This window comes from Xenopus laevis, chromosome 3S (assembly GCF_017654675.1).
Source record: "Xenopus laevis strain J_2021 chromosome 3S, Xenopus_laevis_v10.1, whole genome shotgun sequence".
NCBI classification, from domain to species: Eukaryota; Metazoa; Chordata; class Amphibia; order Anura; family Pipidae; genus Xenopus; species Xenopus laevis.
The window spans coordinates 72244759-72268990 of NC_054376.1; the positions used below are offsets into that span (position 1 = coordinate 72244759).

Consider the following 24232-nt stretch of genomic DNA (forward strand, 5'->3'; position numbering starts at 1 on the left):
TTGTTGTCCAGTAAATATCTGCTCACTTCGCTTGTCACTGGCTGTAACACAGGGAAGCATGGAGGGCAAATTATAGAGAAAAGACAAATGTAAAATTGGGCAGATTTGGGGGCTTGAGTTGAGGGGAGGCAGTTGCTTAACTTAAGGGTACTTAGCCTTGTCAGGTGATTCAAATTAGCTATAGAGGAAGCAGACCCAGGGTCCCTCTGCGACTGTGGGGTCTGCTTCCTCTATAGTTGCGCCACTGAGTGACAAGATCTGTAGCAAACTGTATACTATATATTAAGATGAGCTCACTTATCTTAGGCTGGTGGCCTGTGGCCATAAAACAGTCAGGCAAGTCATTTGTTGCATATCATTTAGACTGCAAGCAACATTCCTAATCAGAAAGCCAGGAGTGTGTGTTCTCCGACACTAAATTAGTGAAACCAACTACATTCAGAAGTCGGGATTCTTGGTTAAATAGTAAAGCTGCTGGCACTGCACCCTGCCACCTAGTGTTTTTAAATATTCATTGAAGAAAGCCAAGCTATGTTCTCTCTGATGCTTGCATACCTATCAACTATATTTAAATAGTTGAATATTTTCATTGTTGTAATCTGTAAAACATAGAGTAAGATCAAACCCGAGACAAATCTGATTTTAGAGTATTGGTTTTATAGCTCTGTCTGTGCTGACTGAATTCTGACCAGGTTTTATGGGAGATGTCATACAGATGATACTGCATACTGTAGATCAATGCATTTTTCTTTGCTCTGACATTCGTAAGCAACTTTATTTATTCCCTTATGAATGAATTTGGCACTTTCAAGAAAAACGCTAGTTTTGTTCCTATGCTTTTGGGTTCAGTTGGGAAGTTATTTATTTTATATTTTAGCTACAGTAACATTTTCACAAGTCTTCAAACAGAACTTCTTTTCCCAGGAAATTTACAAAGATATAAAACTGGAGATATTATTAAAACATACTGTTCAAGAGCTGAAAAAAATGAGGGTCAGCATACTCCCAGTTAAAAATCCCTTTAAGGAAATATCAATATATTACACAAATGTTAATTGCAGTAGAAACCTAAAATATCCAGTGTGGGCTAGTACAACTCATCTGTGTGTAAGTAAAGATCTATAGGTACATTATGGTATGCAGCAGGTACCAGCATGGTTTTAAGTAAATAAGAGGAGAATGAAGTGATTAAGAAGATTGTAAATTAAGTGAAGATAAGATGAAAAACAAAGAAATACCAAGAAGCTTTAAAAGAGCAGTAACACGGTTGCCCTGCACTGGTAAAACTAATCTGTTTGCTTCAGAAACACTACTATAGTTCATATAAACAAGCTGCTGTGTAGCAATGGTGGAAATTGAAAAAAGGCTATATGGTACAGGTTAAATAATGGATAATGGAGAACACCATTATATTCTGCAGAGTTTATCTGCCATCAACTGTGTAATGTGAGCCTTTTCTCCTTTGAATAGCTGCCCCCATTGCTACAGATGCAAACACAGCAGTTTTACCAGTGCAGGGCAACACTGCATTATATTTGTATTAATTTAAAACACTTTTATTTTTTGAAGTTACTGTTCCTTTGAATACACAGCCATACATAGACAGATTGCCAAGATAGAAACAGTCTAGATACCAGATACTCCCTAACAATTTCTCACCTTTTTTAGGTAAGGTCCTCCACTCTTTCTCAATGGAATGAAATGGGGCTGCCAAAGAGGGGGCTTCACAGCAGAGACAGCAGACCCAGCAGCAGCTTGGAAGACCTAGTGCATGGGCACACTGGGCTGATTCTAATCCTGCGGTTAGAAGTGCAAATGGAGGGGATTTTATTGCATACTTGCGCGTTTTAGTGCCAAAATCAACTTTATGTGCCTACACCAAAAGCAGTGGTTCCAGGTGCAGGCACAGAAGACTGCTGATTCAAGTTTAGGGGCTGATTTTTGGCCTTTTCTTATCCATAGATGAAGAACCACCCCAGTGTGCCATTGGATCTAATGTCACTTGGGGTTTTTTCTCCACTAGCAGAACAGGTGAAAAGCAGTCCTGTCACTTTACTGATCATTGTGCTGTTCAAAATGGATTGACGTTCTTTCTTTCTGCCAGTGGAGAATGCCATATATGACACTGGCCTAAGTGGCATTCTCAGTAAGACCTATCTAAAGTGTGCAAATTGGATCATCTTTCTCAAGATTTGGGGCATAAGTATGTATGCCTTAAGGTTTTGCTGAGGGGCCCAGTAACATCTAATCATAGCAGTGTGTCAAAGAGATCAACGGGTATATTTATCAAAGAGTAAAGTTAATAGTGAAGTTCCGCCACTAGAGTGAAATTCCACCACTCTTTATTAATTACTATGGGATTTTTATAGGCGTATTTATCAAAGGGTGAACTTTCACTTTCACCCATTGATAAATACACCTTTCAAAATCCCATAGAAATGAACTGAGAGAAAGATAAAGGCATGTATAGGTGGCCAATAGGAGAGATGCACTGTAATGGTTTGTGGACATCTAAATAAAGGCACACCCACAGTGCTGTGTAAAGTTATCATGCATTTATTTTTATATAACTTGCACCTTATTGTTACAAAGGGTGCCTTCACTGCTACAATATTTCCAGAAAAATAAAGCAGTTTTTGCTATCAGACCACTATATAAACTAGAGAGGTACATTTCCTGAAGAAAATGTGAGTGGTGCTTGCCGTGGCAAAACTCAGGCCCAAATCTGATTGGCTGTTGTTGCCCCGCCCCTTTTTTTCCTAATTGTGAACCACAGTCACTCAGTGACTAACATACCAAAGTTTGGGAATGCTGTCATTTAATGTGTAAAAATGGCAGCATTTCTATTTTTTTCTATTGAAAATCAATGAATGAAATTTGATTGGTTGTTGGTGGCTCCGCCCACTTTTTCTAAACTTGAAGTGGAAACCCCCAGCGACCACATTTGTGATATTCAAGGTCCCTGACATCAATACTGAGAGAATGGCAGCCTTCTGATTGGTTGGTTTTGGCTCCACCCACTTTTCTTAATTTTAATCCCAGTCCCCCAGTGACCAACTGTGCCAACTTTGAGGAGGCTGCCATTAACCGTCTAAGAGCGGCAGCAGTTTAAAATTTTCCTATTTAATTGAATGGCTGAAATTTGATTGGCTGTTGTAGACTCCGCCCACTTTTTGTAAATTTTGGCTGCAGTCACCCAGTGACCCACGGTGCCAAGTTTGGGAGCTCTGGCTTTATTACTGTGAGAATTACAGCTGTTTACATTTTCTCATTGAAGTCAATAGCGAAAATCTGATTAGTTGTTTGCGGCTCCGCTCACTTTTTTGGGTCCCCAAAATAGGACAGAAAAGTCACAACACCCCATTCCCGAATAAGCTGAACGGTTTGACACCTCATTCATGGGTCTGCGACAAACTAATTATTCGATAAATTCCCCATTATAAGTCAATGGGGCAAATTTGGGGACCTCTCCTGCCCCGGGGGTAAAACTTATACCCTCGTGTGGGGTATCATCTGACACAGGTCGCAAACCTCTTCAAATGTGGTAAATTTAACGTTTCTACAAGATTCCCTCTCTGCGCTAGAATCCGTCAAAAGTTGGCCTCAATGTTAATCTATGGGACTTTTCGGGGTGGTTAATTGCCCCCGCAAGGGGCAATTAACCACCCACCCCTTAGAAAAGTCATACCACCCCATTCCCGATTAAGCCGCACGATTTGACACCTCATTCATGGGTCTAGGACAAACGGTGCGGGACTAGTTACGCGCCAAACTTTCATACGGAAGAAGAATAAAAATAAGTTTGCAAGATAACAGTAGTGATGCTTTGCTTCGCAAGCACCGCTAATAAAAATAAGTTTGCAAGATAACAGTAGTGATGCTTTGCTTCGCAAGCACCACTAAAAAGTAATGTATATATCAAATTATATAATTAATCGCTTATGATAAAGGGGTGTTCCTGAAACGCATTAGGTACCCATTCCACAGCAGCCACCTGTGTCTTTATAATGTTTCAATAAACAGAGGTTTTTACTTTATGAGGCAGTGTGCCATATAAAAGGCATGTCTGGAGGAGCTCAAATATTAGAGGGCATTAGAGGCATCTCTAGGATAAAATATCTGTAGAAGTGGTGCAAATAATTGTTTGGTAGCTGGTTGCTACTGTAGTTTTTGTAGGCTTTAGCATACTGTTGGTCTTATTTAGGAATGCTTGAGATATGCGAAAGACACCAGTCATAAAATGTTTATAAGGTTGCCTGCTGTGCTAAATAGTGCACAAGTGCATGTGCTGACAAATCGCATCACTGCTGGTGATTTGAACGCACTATAGTCATTCTAAAGATTATTATATATATTATTATATAATGTCAATAATGGTTAAAGTGTAAATTTCCTAGCAAATCATTGTATAATTTTGTTCTTATTCTCCTGTCAAATAAACCAGATAAACTATCTATCATTTGTACATGATAATATCAAGATATTTTTGCATGTAATTCTATTTTAAAAATGTATTTCATTTATCTAGTTGAGTGATAAAAAATATATAAAAGGTCTTTAAATTTTGTTTGGGTACTGAGCACAAAAAATAGGTGTTAATTCTGGGTGTTTTTTGGTAAAGAGGCACTTGATTCATGGTTTATTAACAAATCACACTGTTTCACCTCAGGATGCAGACTCATACTTCTCTTATCTCACACATCCTTAAAATAATACTAGTGCCAAACATTTATTGCTTCCCAAAGGCTATATTCAAAAGTAAGATTATATATCAAGGACTGCAAAATTAGATACAGTGCTGTTGTGTTCATTCTTTGGATCTGTTATTAGGATGCATCAAACTTTCAGGATTAAAACTAAATGACAACATTTCTTGGATATGGAAATATTACTTGCCAGAATGTGAAGGACAAATCCGTTATTTTTTTACCCTGTCAAATAAAAAAAAATATTTTGCACTTATTTAATTTGAAATGTATATATACAATTTAAGCCCTCATCAGAGTATTAAAATGTAGTGAGAAAAATAAAAAAAGTGTATCCTGGTTATCTTCAGATCCCAGTCTAGTCAAAATTAAAGATCAAAATTAAGATTTTATTTAAATGCATAAATTGTTACCTTTTTATCAAGCCAGCTTGCTAGAGCTCTACTAGTCAACTAGTCTACAACCGACTTACCTCATTCCTCTCTGACAATAACCTGCTGGACCCCCTACAATCTGGTTTTAAGCCACAACACTCCACGGAAACTGCCCTGACTCGACTAACTAATGACCTTTTAACCGCTAAAGCCAACAATCATTTCTCACTACTAATACTGCTTGACCTCTCAGCCGCATTTGACACTGTAGATCACCCTCTCCTCCTCCAGTCCCTCCAGTCGCTTGGCCTTCGTGACACAGCCCTGTCCTGGTTCTCTTCTTACATCACCAATCGTTCCTTCAGTGTCTCCTACAATGGAGTATCATCTTCTCCCCTACCTCTTTCTGTTGGAGTTCCTCAAGGCTCTGTCCTGGGACCATTACTATTCTCCCTCTATACTTCCTCCCTTGGCAAATTAATAAATTCGTATGGTTTCCACTACCACCTCTATGCTGACGATACTCAAATCTATCTCTCATCTCCTGATCTCAACCCAGAACTCCTAACTCGCGTCTCCTCCTGCCTGTCCGCTATCTCTACCTGGATGTCGCAACGCTACCTTAAATTAAACCTCTCTAAAACTGAAATGGTTCTCTTTCCTCCAAGAAACACCAGTAGCATCCCCGAAGTATCCATCATAGTTAACAATTCCACTATCACCCCCTCTCCCCAGGCCCGGTGCCTTGGGGTTATCCTAGATTCTGCCCTGTCATTCACTCCTCATATCCAGTCACTTATTAAATCATGTCACTTCCACCTAAGGAACATATCCAAAATACGATCATTTATCACCCAAGACGCTGCCAAAATTCTTATTCACTCTCTCATCATATCGCGTCTAGACTACTGTAACTCTCTTTTAATTGGCCTCCTCCTCCAGAGACTGTCACCTCTCCAGTCCATAATGAACACTGCTGCGAGGCTCATACACCTCAGCAACCGCTCATCCTCTGCCTCGCCATTCTGTCAATCCCTGCACTGGCTTCCGTTACCTTTCAGAATCAAATTCAAATTAATGACACTGACTTTCAAAGCACTTCACAACTCTGCTCCACCCTACATCTCTGAACTCATCTCTATATACTCACCCACTCGCTTACTTGGCTCCTCTACTGACCTGCTACTCAACTCTTCTCTCATAACCTCCTCACATGCTCGCATTCAAGACTTTGGAAGGGCTGCACCCCTCCTCTGGAACGCTCTCCCACGATCTGTCCGACTTTCTCCCAACCTTTCTGCTTTCAAAAAATCTCTGAAAACGCACTTCTTTTGAGAAGCCTACCCTCACTCTGCTTAACTACCAAACGCAACACCACATACAACACCACATTTCTCACCCACTTACTTCGATCTTGCCCACTCCCACACCTTGTGTATTACTCCCTTCCCTTTAGACTGTATGCCTATGCATAGGGCCTTCCTCACCTCTTTGTACCTGTATTGATTGTGATGTTTGTTACTCCATATATTCTATGTATGTAATTCATGTGATGTAGTTGTATAATCACAGTTACTTTACAGTGCTACGCAATATGTTGGCGCTATATAAATTCATGTTAATAATAATATATAAAGTATTTGTGTAATGGAAATGTCCAGAAGCAGTTCAGTTGCATAGGCCACACAAAGGTACAGAAAGTGAGTGAGAGTGTAGAAGTGGGTATCGCAGTGCAGGGCACCCAAGGCAAAACCCCATGTGCAAGTATCAATATATTACCCTGCTCCCTCAGCCGGCTGCCTCAAAAGTTACACAGTGTTTGGGGAATGGTGACAGAAGAGGTAAGTGCCTATTGCCCCCTCACCAGTGAACCCTAGATGAGTAAAAAAACACACCTTTCCAGATTCCAAACTGTCTCTAAAAGAAACACAAACAAGCAAAGTTTGACCTAGTAGTATTGGCACTCAGCTCTCCCCGTCCCCATATTGCTCACTCAGACTTCATTGTTCCACTTAGCCTGTACTCAACTTTTTACCCAAAGGTATTTTTTTTTCTTTTTACATTTTGATTATTTGCTTAAAGTATATGTAGTATATGTGAGATGGGCTTCCTGATATCTGCCTGGAATTTCATTAAATTACTTCTATGCTGTTGGTGAGCGGTAAAAAAACAGTTATTTTAGTCAAAGCCAGTTATTATAGCTGGGAATGATGATCTGTTTAAGGCTCTTTTTTTTAAGCTAGCGCTGCCATCATTTTAATATTTCCCTTGTGGGCTTTTGTCATGTCTGAAAGTATGGAGAATGGTTAAGGGAGCCTGCAGAGTCTGCACCCAAATAATCACTGTGAAAGCAGTAATAGAAAACTGCTTAACTGCTATTTTGTTTTTGTTTTTCTGTCTTTGATTTGTGATTTTTTTTGTACTGTACGCAATTGTTTGTGTTGTGTTTATATGACCATGCCTTTTGTGACCTTGATTATTTTTTTTCATGTTCAAGAACATGTATCCTGAACAGGAGCCTGAAGGGACCTATAGTATTTGAGGTTTTTTTAGGATTTCTATACAGAAGCAAATGTGATTAGTAAATGAGTCACTTAGGCCTATTCATCTACACTAATAGAATTAATTTGTTTTAATGTCAAGAGTTCCCAAAGATCTTTACCACAAGGCTCTTTTGGGAGAGACAGTAAGGCTGTGTTTACAACAGTGGATGTCCGACTCCTAATGCATGAGAAAAGGCATTATTTCTGTTTGCAATTGCCAGTTAATGCTGGGCCACCCTGATCATGGAATCTGGTTCACCCAGCAGAAATTTTGTGTTATAAAGCAATGGCAGATATGATTTTTTGTTTTATAATTGCACAATTTCTTAAAATGTTTGAAAAATATGTTTGGAATAAAAAGTCTGAAAGGATGATAAATGTTCTATACTAAGAAACATTATTTTAGATGTTATTAGAAGAAATGCAATTATTTGAAATCAGATGGGTTGTACACTTCCTCTAGACAAAAATCTATTACAGAAACACAAAGCAAACATAAAGCAAAATTAATTTTCACAGTTTACTTTTTGCTTGGATGAGCACACTATTAAACAATGAGGCAATAGCAATTCCAAAAGAGTAGTTTAGTACAGTAGCAAAGCCTATTCTTGAAAAGTCGGTAGATGCTACCAGAGAGAACTAACCAAGGCACACAGGACTATCGAAATAAGAAGGCGATTGAGAGTACAGCAGAGAGCACAGAGAGAAATGGAGGGGAGAAACGTTCACATTTAAGGATTTAAGCCAACAAGGAGAGGAAGGAAGAAAGAGAGACGTGGGGGGTCGCAAGGATACTCTGAGAGACCAACAAGGGGCAGGGAATGTGACTTTAACCACTGATCAATTGACACTTTTGGAAAAGGGTTTATCATTTAGTCCCACTAAAGAATTGGTAGAACTGGAAATCTCACATTTGGCCAAAAAAGGGCATTAAAGGAGCTCAAATCTAATGTGTCCTTAATATTTAAGCAGGCAGATAAAGGAGGGGCACATGTGACAGGAGCTTAATGGCACTAAAATGTATATAATTTTTTAAAGTAACCCTGAAAAGGATTTTAAGAAAGCACTGGAAAATGTTGCACATTTTGGCAAACAAGTAGTACCTGATTCTCCACAGATACCAATATTTTAGTACTTTCCCAAGGTACATAAAGGGGATATGCCCCCTAAGGGTAGGCCTATCATATCTGGTGTTTTGTCCCTAAACAAAGGGGTTGTCTGAATTGATTGACATACTCTTACAACCAGAGTTGAAGAGGTGAAGAGGCTAGGGTCATATCTGAAGGATACAAAGGAAGTCCTAAGGTTATTCAAAAAACTGGAGTGGGATGAATCTTACGGCTGGGGGGCAGCTGATGCTGCATCATTCTACTTCAGTGTACCACACAGTAAGGGCAATTGAATACCAACTAATTAGATATAGTGGTTATTCGAAGGGAGCGATGGATTTCATTTTCTAGGTGATTTGGTACCTCCTAACACACAACTATTTTACATGCAAGGGGGTGTATTACCTCCAGGTGCGTGGGATGGCCATGGGAGTGTGATTTGCACCCACATATGCCAACCTGTACATGGGTTGGTGGGGGTGACCACGATGATTTCAACCCCGATGATTTGTTCTGTTGAAAGATACTGGAGAATGGTTTGAGGAGTTCATTAAGAGCCTTGAGGACGTGGAGCTTAACCTTAAGTTTACAAGTTGTTTTAGTACTAATAGTATAGTGTATCTGGATCTGTCAATTTCCATTGAGGATGGAAAGATAGCTACAACTGTACACACTAAATTATGTGCAGGAAATTCTTTGTTGAGGGCAGATTTGTGTCACAACACAACACTTTAACAAGGGTATACCTAGGGGACAGTTCCTGTGGTTGCGCAGAAATTGTAGCTCTGAGAATAGTTTCATCATGCAGTCCTGTAAATTGCAAGATAAGTTTTTGGAGAAGGGCTATGATATGAGTGTATTACAGGATACCTTTAGTCATGCCTTACTAATGGATATGGACAAATTGATTGCAGACCCGAAATTGAAGAAATCTCAGGGTGAGTCCATCAGCACAACCAGTGATGCTGAGTATGAAATTTAGCAGTTTAGCAGACAGTTTGGTAGAATAAAGGGAATTGTTAACAGATATTTCCCAGTTTTGCATGCAGACAGAGAGTTTAAGGAGACACTTGACTCTGGGCATTGTGCCAGGAAAGCCCCCCAAATTGCATTATATTTTAGCCCCAAGCTACTCTGGAGGATTGAAATCAGGAACATGGTTACAAAGTAGGGGAATGTTTAAGTGTGGATCAACGAGATGTGTAACGTGTTCTGTGGTTCATGTGTCAGATCATTTTGAATGCAGCATAACACACGAAAACTATAAGATCGATGAATTTATTAAATGCAACAACAAATCTGTAATTTATTTATTAACGTGTGTCATAATTCATAAGCAATATGTGGGCTGCACCATTAGACCCCTGAGGGAGATATTAAGGGAGCACCTAAACTTAATAAAATCTGGAAGTGAGTCCACAGCAGTATCAAGACACTTTAGGGAGTGCAACAATAGTAATGTAGAGTCACTCAAAGTATGGGGCCAAGGGGTGGGGATCTACAGTCCAAACTGCTACCAGCAGTGGAGCTATAAATTACAGACTAGACAGCCTCAAGGGTTAAGATAGATAAGATTCTTTATTTGTCACATGCATAGTTACACAAGTACAACATGCAGTGAAATACATCCATATCCACTTTTTTAGACTGTGCGAAACAAAAACATACTAGTTAAATACTACAACTAAGTACAAATAAATTGAACAGTTTGATAGCTCTACTACACGTGGATTTGCCTAAAATTATAAATTGTAATAGTACTCACAGGTAAATTTAGCCCTTCTTTGATCTTCCTGGAGCTGATCATTGGCTGAGTCTTTGCCATTTTGAATATTCTTCTATTCATTCGAATGGTAGTTTTCCATTTTTTTCCACGTCTTTCAGATTTTGGTTGCCATTTGAAAGCATTTGAGACCATTTTAGCTGAGCAGCCTATCATTTTCTGTACTATATGTTTTCCCCGCTCCAATTAACTTTTTAATCAAAGCACGCTGTTCTTCTGAACAATGGAACAACCCATTTTCTGAGAGAAATGCACTATAACCAGCATGCAAAACATTTGCTGCCTTCCTTCCTTAAATAAGGGCAGTAATTGACAACTGTTTTTTCACAGAATGAATGACCTCACTATTGAACTCAACACTGCTATTATTTTGAACAAGCTTCATTTAATGATTCAATTACACAGAATCAGCAGCATGCATGTTGGTTCTGTTGGTTTTATATTACTCTTATACACCTACAAGTAAAAATTTGCCATGTAAAAATAACATTTCTACCAAAAACAGTGATTGATCAGGTTAATCATGTCGGACTGCTATTTTTCTGAAAACACCCCCCCCACTAACCACTATTAAAGTGCTTACGAAATATCTTTATCACTTTATGTGGTTATATTTTTATATCTGCCAGCCTCTTCATACTTTCAATAGCTCTTACCCTGATGGCTATAACTGCATACCTCTGGCTCTATCTCCTCCATGTCATCCTGCTAATTCAGTCAAGGGTCTGCTCTGTGGATAACATACTGTACGCACTATAGCATATTCCCATATCTGTATGCTATTCAATACATTGTGTTGTGTGGCCCTCGACTTTTTGGTTTTGAAAATTTAAGTTTGACTGATGGACGTATTGCGAGATAAACAGGCATATAGACTGCATGTATAAATGTATTATAACTTTATGCTATTTTACTGCCACATTAAAGATAAATGTACTTCTCATAATTTTACATATCAGAATGATAGCCATGGCCATGCTCTTCAGGATACTTAGGAGGCACTGCATTAAAAACAGACATGAATGTGTAGTGGAAACCACTGCACAGATTCCGGATTAGTTTACAAAATCCATTGTCTATGTATACAATTCATCACTGTATTCATAAATGCAAGTTAAAACTTTTCCATGCAAAGTAGACACTTTATATAAACATGATTCAAGAAACCATCATCTTCCATGGGCCCAAGCTCATTTACAAATCAGAATGTGAAATTATTTTTGGAAATCAAGGATGGTGCACCAGCTGAGGAGTAGGACCACCGTTCAAAATCCAGCATCTGTGATGGTATGGTGGAGGGAAGCATTAGTGCAAATGTAATGGGGCGCTTGCATATCTGGGAAGGCACCGAAGGTATTGAACAATACATACAAGTGTCTTAACAAATGTAAAGGATCGCTAAGCCACATTTTGTGCTTCTGTGCTGTGTTTTCCATCACACAAGAGAAATCAAGTTAAAAGACAAATAGATATGTGATGCTCTTTAAACATTTATTTAAAGTGTGAGATAACAGTTGCCTCCAGCAGAAATATCCATTTGTTTTGCAATTGCAGGAGGATAAAAAATACATTCATATAAATAAGGCATAAGAACACTACTTGCCAACATTTTACTTAACACTATGGGAGCTATAAAAGAAAGCTTACTGAAGGTGCAAAACCCTGCAATTCAGCAAACTTGGAATCCTCTGCGTAAATTTGGGAGCGACTGGAGAACTGGAATCTTAAGAGCTGTGCCTCACCTAATTTGCGCAAGGATATAGCTTTTTTTTTTTATGTTTCAAATCGTCCCCAAACCTTTAGATTGTAAGCTCTTGCAAGTAGGGCCCCTCTGATCCTATTTTTTACCCTTTAACCCTTGTTTGTTAAATTATTGTCAGAGTCCTTTTCATTATAAATAAATATAAATTGCTACTGTGTAACTTGCTGGCATAAATGATTATGATAACAGTCCCACAATTAAACTTTAAATGGGATAGCTATATATACAGGCAGCTTAGCAGCACAGGCACTCCACATTGGACATTTAGCAACTTACCCTCCTAGCTGGGAGTTGCAGCTGGGATCATTTATAGCCTCTGGTGGTCCATCCTGTCGATTTGGCTCCAAAATCAAGCCTTCGCTGGGTGTCTTTCTTTAACAAAAATATACCATGGGGCAGCAATGAACAGCCAAAAAAAGTTACAAAGTTTTACCAACATAATGAGTGAGTGCTCTGAATACTGCATGAACAAAACACCCCATTCAACTTGATCTGATACAACATAACATTACAGCTATGGGGATTAGATTTTGTAGGCTCCTACAAAATCTTGTTCTTTTGCGTGGCAAGATCAGATAAAATCTGACTCACAAAAGCTGATCAAAATCTCCTGTTTAGATTAGTCCTAATAAAATATGTCTATGGTCTTGCAGCTTAAAGGGGGATTTCACCTTTATTATATTAACAAAACTGTAATAAAACACAAAGCATGGCCCTAAGACCCCCAGAAATGTGTTTACATTTTCCATTACCTGCCAAATTAAAGTGTGTAATATGGGTATGGTATATGGGGGTGTGACCACAAAGAGGCAGTCAGTATGTAACTAGGTGGGGGCGAGCCTTGGGGCAGGCCGTGCAGCCGGGCCCACCCCCCTCAGTGTCTATTCTCTTTGCGACTGCAGCCGGCTACAGCGGGCGTGATCTGCCAGGGGGCCCTGCAGGGGTGCGGGCCCTGGTCCAATCGCACCTCCTGCTCCCACAGTAGTTATGCCACTTGGCATGGTCAACATTTTTCACTGCTATACACTCAACATATTTTTTGAGGCTTTTTGTCCCTCTCTACAATCTTGAAATGTCAATGGATGTTTACTTTTATGTACCACTAGACACTTTCGGACAGATTTTCTCATCAGTGTTGGACTGGGATGCCAGGGCCCACCAGAAAACCTAAGACCTTAGACCCACTCAAACTATTTTTACTGCTCTCATTATCTCCAAGACTCTCTTTACATAATGTTATCTATCCTTCTATCTTTTTCTCTCCTTTGTTCCCATACAAAAATAGTTAATGACTATGAAATAGGCCAAATGGTTGTATACATTCGTAATTGTATATAATTGTACATTTCTGTAGCCATCATTTTGTAATGCAGCCTCCTATTGGAGGAAATTAAACAATCTCCCTGATGGCAGTTATTTATTTAAATATTTTAGTTGGTAATTGTCACATTCAGCCTGTGGCTACGTGCCCCAGACTGGTACAAAATGAGTAAGGATTTTCTAGCTTAATTTTTGTACATTTACTTAATTTTTAAGCAGCAGATTTTCTGACCCAGAAAATCCAAGTTAATATATGTCTACTATGATGCCATAAATTGCTGTTCTATGGTGTTTTCTTTTCTTTATAAGCTTCAAAATAATTCACACGTTGTTATGATTATTATTAACATGTATTTATATAGCACCAACGTATTTTGCAGTGCTGTAAAATAAATATGTTTACACAACTAAATCACATGAATTACATACATAGAACATATGGAGTTACATACATCACAAACAATACCGGAACAAAAGGTGAGGAAGGTCCTGTGCAAAAAGAACTTACTATCTAAAAGGGAAGGGAATAAGACACAAGTTGTGGGAGTGGGCAAGAATTAAGTGGGTGAGAGATGTGGTATTGCATTTGGTAGTTAAGCAGAGTGAGGGTAGGCTTCTCTAAATAAGTGCTTTTTTAGAGATTTCTTGAGAGCAGAAAGGGTGGGATGTTTACAACATTGTGAGCTAAACTTCCTTCTGTACAAATAGATATTTTTTTTCTTTAGACACGTTCTGCAGTTGTCATGTTTGACCTGTTTTGCTGCAGCCCTGTTACAGTGTAGTTTTAATCATGCTGACTGCCCAGGGTGCCAAGCAGAATTGCTGGAAATTGGATCTAAACTTCACCACTCAATATGTCCTTAAAGCAACTGATTGCCTAAACACAATTTCACTTAGATTTTTTCTTATGTACAGCTTTTATACTTTATGCATATTTATACAGTTATTTTTAATTCTAGTAGGATGCCCCAGTTTTCCATAATGTTGCAGTTTTTTTTTAATTAAAAAGGGGTCTCCATGAATTTGCATTACCTGTCAAAGATGTTAAGGAAAGTGCCATGGTTTGCACTATTAAATGGTTTGAGTTATTTTGATTAGATTATATTTGGTACTGAAAGTGTGCCAGTGAATGGGCACATCTCTTTTCCATAGGCTTTTAAAGTAACTACGGCCATATTTAAGTAGACCTAATTTCCAGGCACTGCCCTGAACTGTCCATTCTGGTAAAGTGCTAAAAACTCTATCATTAAAGAAATCATAAGACAGATAAACTGGGACAGTAATGAGATATGTATGGATAAATACCCAGCAAAAATAAACTGGTTACTGATAAAATAAACTTAAAGCATGGCAGCAATCCCTCAGATATCTCCATATGTATGCATTTACATGCATAAAATATTAATGTGTATGAAGTTTACTTTATTACTTATAGTACCAGGAATTGTTCCATTATTAGGTTGTTCATTAATATTCTTTGCAATGTTTTAGTGCTTCAAATCAATGTTTATGTAATCTCGAAACTGATGCCATAAACTAGGCATAAAGATTGCCCTCTACTGGCCACATACTAGCATGTTAGCTTCATTACACAATCTTGTCTGATTTTGATGAGAATCAGAGAAGTAGAAATTATTGTGATTTTTTTTATTAAAAGGAAAATATATATGTTTTTCCTGGGAGCATTCCCTACAGAGATCCTCAGTTTGAAAGCTTTAATATTCTATGCTGTTTTCAGTAAGATACTTTTGCTTTTCTAGTTTAGCTTTAGTTTCTTCTTGTGTTACCATATATTGCCTGCGATAAGTTAAATAGGGTATCTTCTTTATTTCTCTGTGAGGTAATTTCAAAGTACATGCTTAGAGACTGATATATTTTCATTCAACTTTATTTTTACCAAATCTGATTTCCTGTGGGTCAAAGGTTTACTTATACTTTAGTATCATTAGTGTGGACTTTTAATTGCTTAGCATTCCACAAACTTTTAACAATATGTTCTTGGGATTTGTTCCCACTCCTCCTGAAAGAAAAACTGTTTAAGTCATTCTGGTTTGTGGGCATACTTGTTTTAAAGACTATTGCAGTTCAGTCCACAAATCAGTTGGATTCAGGTCTGGGATTTGCAGTGGTCACCCCAATAGTTTCACTTGCATTTAAGTAATTATAAAACAAAACAAGTATAACTCAAATAAATGTCACTGTACAATAATCTCTATTAAGGCATATTGGCCAGATAGTATCTAGCTTGTCTAGTGATGACATTTTTAACAGTCCTGATCTTTTGCCCCTTTTCTCAAAGGAGCATTGGAATCAATAACTTGATATTTCAGTTGAGCTCTGGCAGAATGACAATATGCTGAAACTGTTCAAAACCACTTCTGACTGTGGATTTATGCTGTATAATCTTTTCTTTGATCTTCTGTGTAGTTTCACCTGTAAAGATTAGCCCACAGGGGCATATGTTGCTGGAATAGAGAAGATAAACATGATTGTTAGTTATGTACGTGTGTGGCTTTAAAAGCTGTTGACATTTGAGGCACCAAAGGGGTTAACAAAGGTGCTAGGGACTGTGAAAGGGTTTGGGAAAGGGTTGGAATGAAAAGCTAAAGGAACAGGGTACCTGCGTCTTTTATCTTTGGGCACTGGGATTGCTCCTGGAGCTTCCCTCTGACCCTCTTTTTTATTTTTTTTTATTTTTTTAGTTATCTGGATTCGGTATTCAGTTTCAGTAAGTTCGTTTTTTTACAGTGCTGTATTTCAAGCTCTTTGGGGTTTGTTTTCTATACCAGAAATGTAGTTTAGTTTATCATTATGTTATTTATTTTGAAATGAGTTATGTCACAGCGACTGACGGGTATCTGTGCCCTTGCCACTTGGTACAATTTTACATGTCCAGATGACCAGCATGTGGGTAACTGATGGTTAGTTATGGCATGGCAAATACTGTTTACTTGCTTTAATAATGATTTTCAACAAATCTGTAACCAACCTCCACCATCCAATGGAAAATAATGGTCTTAGTGTCTTCTTTTTTTTTTTACACCTGCCTTTTCTGGTTTTGTATTTAAGTTCACATTCTATAATATCATATACCTCCGCACAGTCCTCTTTATTGTGAATCTCTGAGCCCTTCTTGTGACTTAGCTGCTTAGTAAACTTTCTTGATATTTGTTAGTTATAGCTTTACCACAATCTAGCTAGTGAAGACAATTATTTATTGATTTGTGGAATTTTATATTATTTTTGCGTAGAGGTTTTGACAAAATAATTTCAGCTGGGGTTTTCCTTTGTGGGACAATAGTAATAATAATATAATAATACCCATTTCTTGAAACCTTTGCATTCAACAAGTTGACTCTTTACAGTCATTTTTAACGAAATCATGAGTGAGAATATTTACAGATATGGGATCTATTATCCAAAATACTTGGGACATAGGAGTTGACAGTGTTTCCTTAATATGTAGCTCCCTCCTTTATGGCTTCAAAAAATGTTTACATTTTAAAAACACAAATATTGTTCTGCTTATGTATGTAGATGTAACACTTGAAGCTTCACTAACATCAGCAACATACAAGTCTCCCCTCTATGTTATAATATGCCTCACTAAACCATGGCTGTAGGGGCTAACTGAGCTTCTTGCATTGTTCCAAATTCTACTGGGAAGTTGGGAAAATCCTCAGAAGCAGGTTAGCAAGGAAGCATTCTATAACTTAAATACATACTATACTGTACATGTTAAAGCATACTGTTACTGGAAAAACACATCACTTAAAAGTGCACTGCACTAAAATCTGTTTTTTAAAAAAAGCAAACTGATTTTTTTATATTTAATTTTGAAATTTGCCATGGTGCTAGACATATTTATTGTCACTTTTCCAGGTGTCCTCATGTCATGTGACTTGTGCTCTGATAAACTTCAGTCACTCTTTACTGCTACACTGCAAGTTGGAGTGATATCTCCCCCTCCTTGCCCTTGCCAGCAACAGAACAATGGGTAGCTAACCTGATAGCAGATGCCTGACCTCTGTTAAAGGAATAGTTTGCATTGCTAAAGGTGCTCCCTTTCCCCGCCTAGTGGTAAATATGAGAATAGTATTGAAGCAGGAAAATTCCTGCAACCTAGGTTGTGGTAAAATACAATGGGAAGAGGAGAAACAATAGCATTCTCAAAGCAATTCCATCCTGAAGTGCTGACTCCTTCTCATAGCTCAGAATCAGACACAATGCACTGAGATGGCTACCAATATTACAGCTAAAAGACATTGTTGGTTCAAGAATATTATTTTAAATGGTAGAGTGAATTATTTGCAATGTAAACAATGTAATTTAGGAATAAAAAGTAAACCATAAAAATCATGATGAATCCTTTTAAGTGAGTAGAACTGAGCAAGTCTGTTTGTATAGCATATCATTCTTTTTGCCTCTGTGTTTAATTTGCCTTGGAAAAAAAAACATTGACAATGCAAAAAGCTCATAGCAGGCTGATTTTTTATGATGATGCAAATGGCCATATGTGTTTCTGATCCACTAAAGTGTTCAAATTGCTGTAGGCTATAAAAGCTTTAAATATTAATACTCTGTTTTGACAATTGCTGAAAGAAATTCCAGAAAGAGGAAGCAGAAGAGTAATAATTTTTGATTCTTTATTATATAAGGGACTGACTCCAAGACATGTTTTCTAAATCACTCAAGTCCTTTTTAACTACATTTTTTTTTAGAAGGGAGGCACTTGGCTGCCTAATTATATTTAGAAAAAGAATATTTTTTATATTGGTTTTCTATTTACCAAGAAAAACAAAGTTATATGGAATGACATACCAGCTATATCTATTCTGTATATGTAGGATGTTTCCTTAAAAATATGATTCCTCTTTTCTTCTTTTAGCCGTGTATTTACAAATTAATTTGGGTTAAATAAAACCTCAATAACCCATCAACGTCAACCCTTCTAAGCTATACCCAGAGCATGCATATGCAGACCTATTGATTTACAAATAACTCTTGCAAGTAACTTTTATCCAGAGAAAACAGTGATGGCTTTGATAGCCTTTCCTCGTAGTTTAAATGTCCCATTCCGCTTACTGGTTTAGTTATACGCTCATTCTAGCCTCACAACCCTTCTATTCATACAAATGTTCTGTGAAACAGGATAGGCTTGATGATATTCTTGAGAATGTATTGTTTAATTCACATATATAGATATTATTAAAAGCAAGAAATAACTGCCTCACTGCTGTAAGCAATCGTAATAAGAGGGAATGTCAACAGCCACCACCAGCCAAGAAATCATGTATATAGCTCCACCACCTTATATAGTTCTGAGAAGTTTTTGAGGCAGATCTGAAATGCATCACAAGAAATCACCAAAAAGTACTAAGTAACATGTTGGTGTTATATAAATAAAGGAAACTCTTGTTTTCAAAATTGAGAATAAAAGGAATATACAGAATGTAGTCGAATGTGAGGTAAAAGCAATTAACTTGCTGAAGATTTTTTTTTGATGTGTTCCTTGATACCAAAATAACTGAGGATTTTTAAAGGAAAGGTTGATCTGTAGCAGCAAAGGCATCAGATAGATCCAAAACCATTAACAAGCAGTAGTGACCTTTTAATTGACTACTTTTGTTTAATGTGGATTAAGTGGAATATTAAGAGTGTCTGCAGGAGGTGAGGTAGGCAAATTGCAAAATGTTCTAGATCCTTGTATGTAGAGGGGAATGTTAGACATGACAGCCACTAGAAGGGAAAAATGTCTGGACAGAAGAAAAACAGAGGCTTCAGCAAGGTTAAGTACCAGGACAGGAGAGCATACCTCCAGTTCCAATTTTCAGAGCACAACCCAATGTTCCAAGTTATAGTTATGTCCTGCATTGCCCTATTTGATTCCTGCATTTGGTGCTTCACAACCAGATATCTGCTTCCTGCTCCTCAAGAAAAAAAATCCAAGATGGCTGTGTGTTCCACTGTGGAATGTACATCCATCATGGTTTTTTTTACTAGATTATAAACCAGGCAGAGTGAGGGAGACAAGCAGCATGGGAGAACTAGGAAAGAAGAAAACTTTAGTTTACTACTTCTGCAAGTGTAAGTGAGGCAATGCTGTTAATTAAAATGTTTCTCTGTTGATCTTACTGGCATGTCTAGAGTTAATGGAGTGCTCATTGGTCATTTTTGCAATGATCTTATTGCCTTGTCTGATGTTAATGGGGTGCTAATTTTGGCCATTTCTCTCTAATATGTTGATGATCCATTTTCTATAGTAATTATACTGACAGTTAATATGGGGTTAATATGATGGTAATCCATTTCATTTAACTATTATATTGGCATGTCTGGGGTTAATATGCTGATTTTTCCATTTTCTGTAGTAATTATGTTGGCACATATGGTGTGTATCAAATGGGTGTGGTGTATAGGAGTATGGCCACAACATGGGCCTGAAAATGTTTTTGTCTGTTTTTATCAAATGTTGGGAGGTACAGGAGAGACTTAGAACAAGTGCATGGGATCAAAAGGATATGTGTGAGGATAGCGGCTTGATTACTGTAGTGAGGAATATAAATTGAAATCTCCTTTATGTATAAAAGTGAATGCAAGATTTTGGCCTTTCCAATTGAAAGCTAAGATTTCCTCTGGACAGAAAATTAATTTGTGATAGTGGTATTAATTTACTTATATAGTATGTGTATTTCTTGTAATTACTTTTTCTCCAAGCAAGCTATAATTTATTTATTGAACTATTGAATTAAGTAATTAATTGCCAATTTTAACACAATTTGACATTTGTTTTTAGGTACCACCAGAGAGCCTAAAGAAGGAGAGGTGCCTGGAGTGGACTACAACTTTATCACTGTGGAAGCTTTTATGGAATTAGAGAAAAGTGGAGCTCTCTTGGAAAGTGGAACCTATGAAGGTAAATATTCTAGCTGCTACAGAACTATATAGGCGTGACATGTTATTACCCCTTTAAAGGGGTGGTTCACCTTTGCTACCACTTGCTAGGCCAAACTGGGGACTATTATAGTTTTCACATATTTCTGTCTCTGGTGCAACTCCTGTTTCTTAGGTAGCGACCAATGCAAAGGTAGAGAAGAAAAAGAGGTGGGTGCATATCCAGAGTGGTTCAAGTTCGCACACACACTTATATATTTGTCCCTCCAGTATGATTGTATCTATTACCTGTATTTGTTTTTATGAGGCTACACAGCTGCAGCTGTGGGAACAAAAGGTAGGCAGGCAGTGGTAATCTAGTTGCTTAAGCTTACATCTGTTAAGGCCAAGAGCTGGGCTTCCAAGTGAAAGTGTATTAGTGGCTGCATAAAGTGGATAGGTAAAGACAAAAAGTATATGTGTCTCAAACAGGAGTGATTCTGTCCTTTCTGCTGCCTGAGGCGAAAGCATGACAAAGCACCTCCCATGTGCCATGCCCAGGGGTGCTCCACCGATGAGGCGAGTTGAGCCACTTGCCTCAGGCGGCAGCACCCCCCTGGTTGCCTTGGTTACAGGTAAATTAAAGTGATACTGACACATTCCTATAAAATTAGGAACGTGTCGGTATTGGTGAAAAGAAGCTGCGTGCGAAATATAAGAAGCTAAAACCTCCCCAAAGCCGGCCGAGCGTTTAGTAACGGCGACCCCCTGACACCATTAAATCATCTTCATGAGTTGTTTCAGTCACGCTGGGCTGGGGGTGGTGTGAAAACAAGATTCCAGGAGGGATTGCGGCACCCCCAGCCCAGCGTGACTGAAACAACCCAGAAAGATGATTTAATGGTGTCATAGGGTTGCCGTTACTATGGTTCGACTAGCTGGAGACGACTTTTGGAAGCTTTTAGCTGCTTATATTTTGGGTGCAGCCTCTTTTCACTTGATACCGACAAGGAACGTGTCAGTATCACTTTAAGGAATGTTGGCCTGGAACATAGTATTTGAACCTGAATAGAGAACTGGCTAAAAGATAGACTATAAAGAGTGGTGGTAAATGGAACATTTTCTAATTGGACCAGTATTGTAAGTGGAGTACCACAGGGCTCTGTACCAGGTCCCTTGCTTTTCAACTTGTTTATTAATGACCTGGAGGTGGGCATTAAAAGTACTGTTTCTATTTTTGTATATGATACTAAATTGTGCAGAACGTTGGGTTCCATGCAGGATGCTGCCACTTTGCAGAGTGATCTGTCTAAGATTGGAAACTGGGCAGCAAACTGGAAAATGAGGTTCAATGTTGATAAATTCAAGGTTATGCACTTGGCAAAAATAATATAAATGCAAGTTATACACTAAATGGCAGTGGATTGGGAGTTTCCTTTAATGAGAAGGATCTTGGGGTTTTTGTAGATAACAAGTTGTCTAATGCTGGGCAGTGTCATTCTGTAGCTACTAAAGCAAATAAAGTTCTGTCTTGCATAAAAAAGGGCATTTACTCAAGGGATGAAAACATAATTATGACTAGAAGAAAAGAACTTTCATTTGAAACAATGTAGGTGGTTCTTCACCTTGAGGACAGTGAGGTTGTGGAATGCACTGCCGGGTGATGTTGTGATGGCAGAATCTATAATGCATTTAGGAATGGCTTGGATGATTTCTTGGACAGACATAATATCAAAGGCTATTGTGATAAAACACTCTATAGTTAACATAGAAATGGGTATATATACTAATTTATGTGAAAGTCTGGAGGGTGTATGTATGGATGCTGGGTTTTTATTTGGAGGGGTTGAACTTGATGGGCTTTGTCTTTTTTCAACAGATGTAACTATGTAACAAGCGATTCAAACAAGTGAGTGTAGCAGGAGACCACTGAAGTTGCATATTTGCAAACACTAAGATATATATATATATATATATATATATTTAGTAGCAAAATGGAGTGGAGTGCAATCCCAGTCCGTGACTTAGTCCATACGTGGACACATTATATAATAAACAAAAAAGTCCAGACAACTTGCTTGTAGTAATCAAAAGAAAACATTTTATCAAGCAAGTAATTATGCAACGTTTCAAAGCTCCCGCTTCTTTATCTAGCAATAATGTCTAGCAAACGCCCTTGTCATAGAGGCATGCACAAGTATAGACATAAAATTCAAAAATCAACAAATGAATTATGTAACAATCTAACTATACAGAACTACACAGTATTGTGAAATGAATTATGTAACAATCTAACTATACAGAACTACACAGTATTGTGATACATAGTATACAAAGGATGTGTAATAATATAACAGTCCCAACCACTCCCTTGTTAGTATATGTTACCAAATCTTCACACTAGATGAACACATACAAGCCATATTCTCAATTGAGCCCCTAAGGGTGTAATGTTTGTAATGTGTGTATTCAGAATTTCTCTATTTTCTGGAGTTGCAGGAGTCTATTGCCCCCCGCCTACGTGGGAGCGCAATAGCTTCCAAAACAAGAAATCTGAGGGTTGCCACAGGGTCATGCTAAGTGAAAATAGGCTGGAACAGGTAATTTAAGTACCTCCTTCCTTAGCGTAGATTTATGTTGGCTAATACGATCATGCAGGCCTGGACTGAGAATTAAAATAGGCCCTGGCATTTCAGGTACACAGAGGCCCACTCAGCCCACACAGAGGCCCAAACAGCCGCCCAAACAGCCACCACCAGCCCACTAAATACTGACTTTCTATCATATGGCACCTTATAGCAGCCCCTCTGGCATTTGCCAGAACCCACAGATTGCCAGTCCGGGCCTGCGATCATGTATAGGCTGAACCGTTTCCCCAACATAAGCAAGTCCGCAAGGACATTTGAGCATGTACACCATGTACTCTGTATCACATGTAAAATGGCCTCATAACTCGAACTTCCTCCCTGTATGTGGGTGAGTGAACACATTTGTGTGAATCACACTGGAACATTGATTGCATCTGCCACATGGTAACATAACATTCCTTAAATGTGCCAGGACCCTCTGCGTGTGGCCCCTCTGAGTGCCTAAATCCACCTTTACTAACCTAACCCTAAGGTTCCTTGTGCGTTTGTAGGATAGTAATGGAGGTTCATGAAACTCTGGAATGGTGCGATATGCCTTACGTAGTTTGAGATCTGGGGAGAGAGGAAATGTTAGCCCTCGGATGTGCACTATCAAAGCGTAATAGATTGTTACGATTGTTGACCAATCGGTTAACGTGAATTTTTTAATTTTATGTCTATACATGTGCATGCCTCTATGAAAAGGGCGGTTTTTCTTCACTGATTGGTCAACAATTGCATTTGAACCTATGTATGAATATACCACCAAATGGTGGGTGTGACTTATATTTGTAGCTTTATAAGGATGTGAGGTCATTATAGACATTATTGCTTGATAAAGAAGCTGGAGCTTCGAAAAGTTGCATAATTACTTGCTTGATAAAAATTTTTCTTTTGATTACAACAAGCAAGTTGTCTGGACTTTTTTGTTTAATATATATATCTATATATATATCTATCTATATATATATATATATATATATATATATATATATATATATATATATATATATACATACAGATCCGCAGTGGTGCACTCCACAATAAGATAGGTACTTGCCTAGGTGCTGGTAACAAAATTGCATACAGTACTTGAAAAAAAGACCGCACTCACAGGACTTTCGCAAGAAAATAA

General features: G+C 38.1%; 1 protein-coding gene across 7 annotated transcripts in view; it reads left to right on the forward strand.

Moving 5' to 3' along the window:
• The window catches only part of magi2.S (membrane associated guanylate kinase, WW and PDZ domain containing 2 S homeolog), a 375483-nt gene that overhangs the window by 204523 nt on the left and 146728 nt on the right, over positions 1-24232 (forward strand). For all 7 annotated transcript variants that reach the window (XM_041588487.1, XM_041588488.1, XM_018255760.2 and 4 more), the window contains exon 3: positions 20394-20513. In XM_041588487.1, the coding sequence (XP_041444421.1) occupies positions 20394-20513 (120 nt within the window). The remainder of the gene's footprint in view (positions 1-20393; positions 20514-24232) is intronic.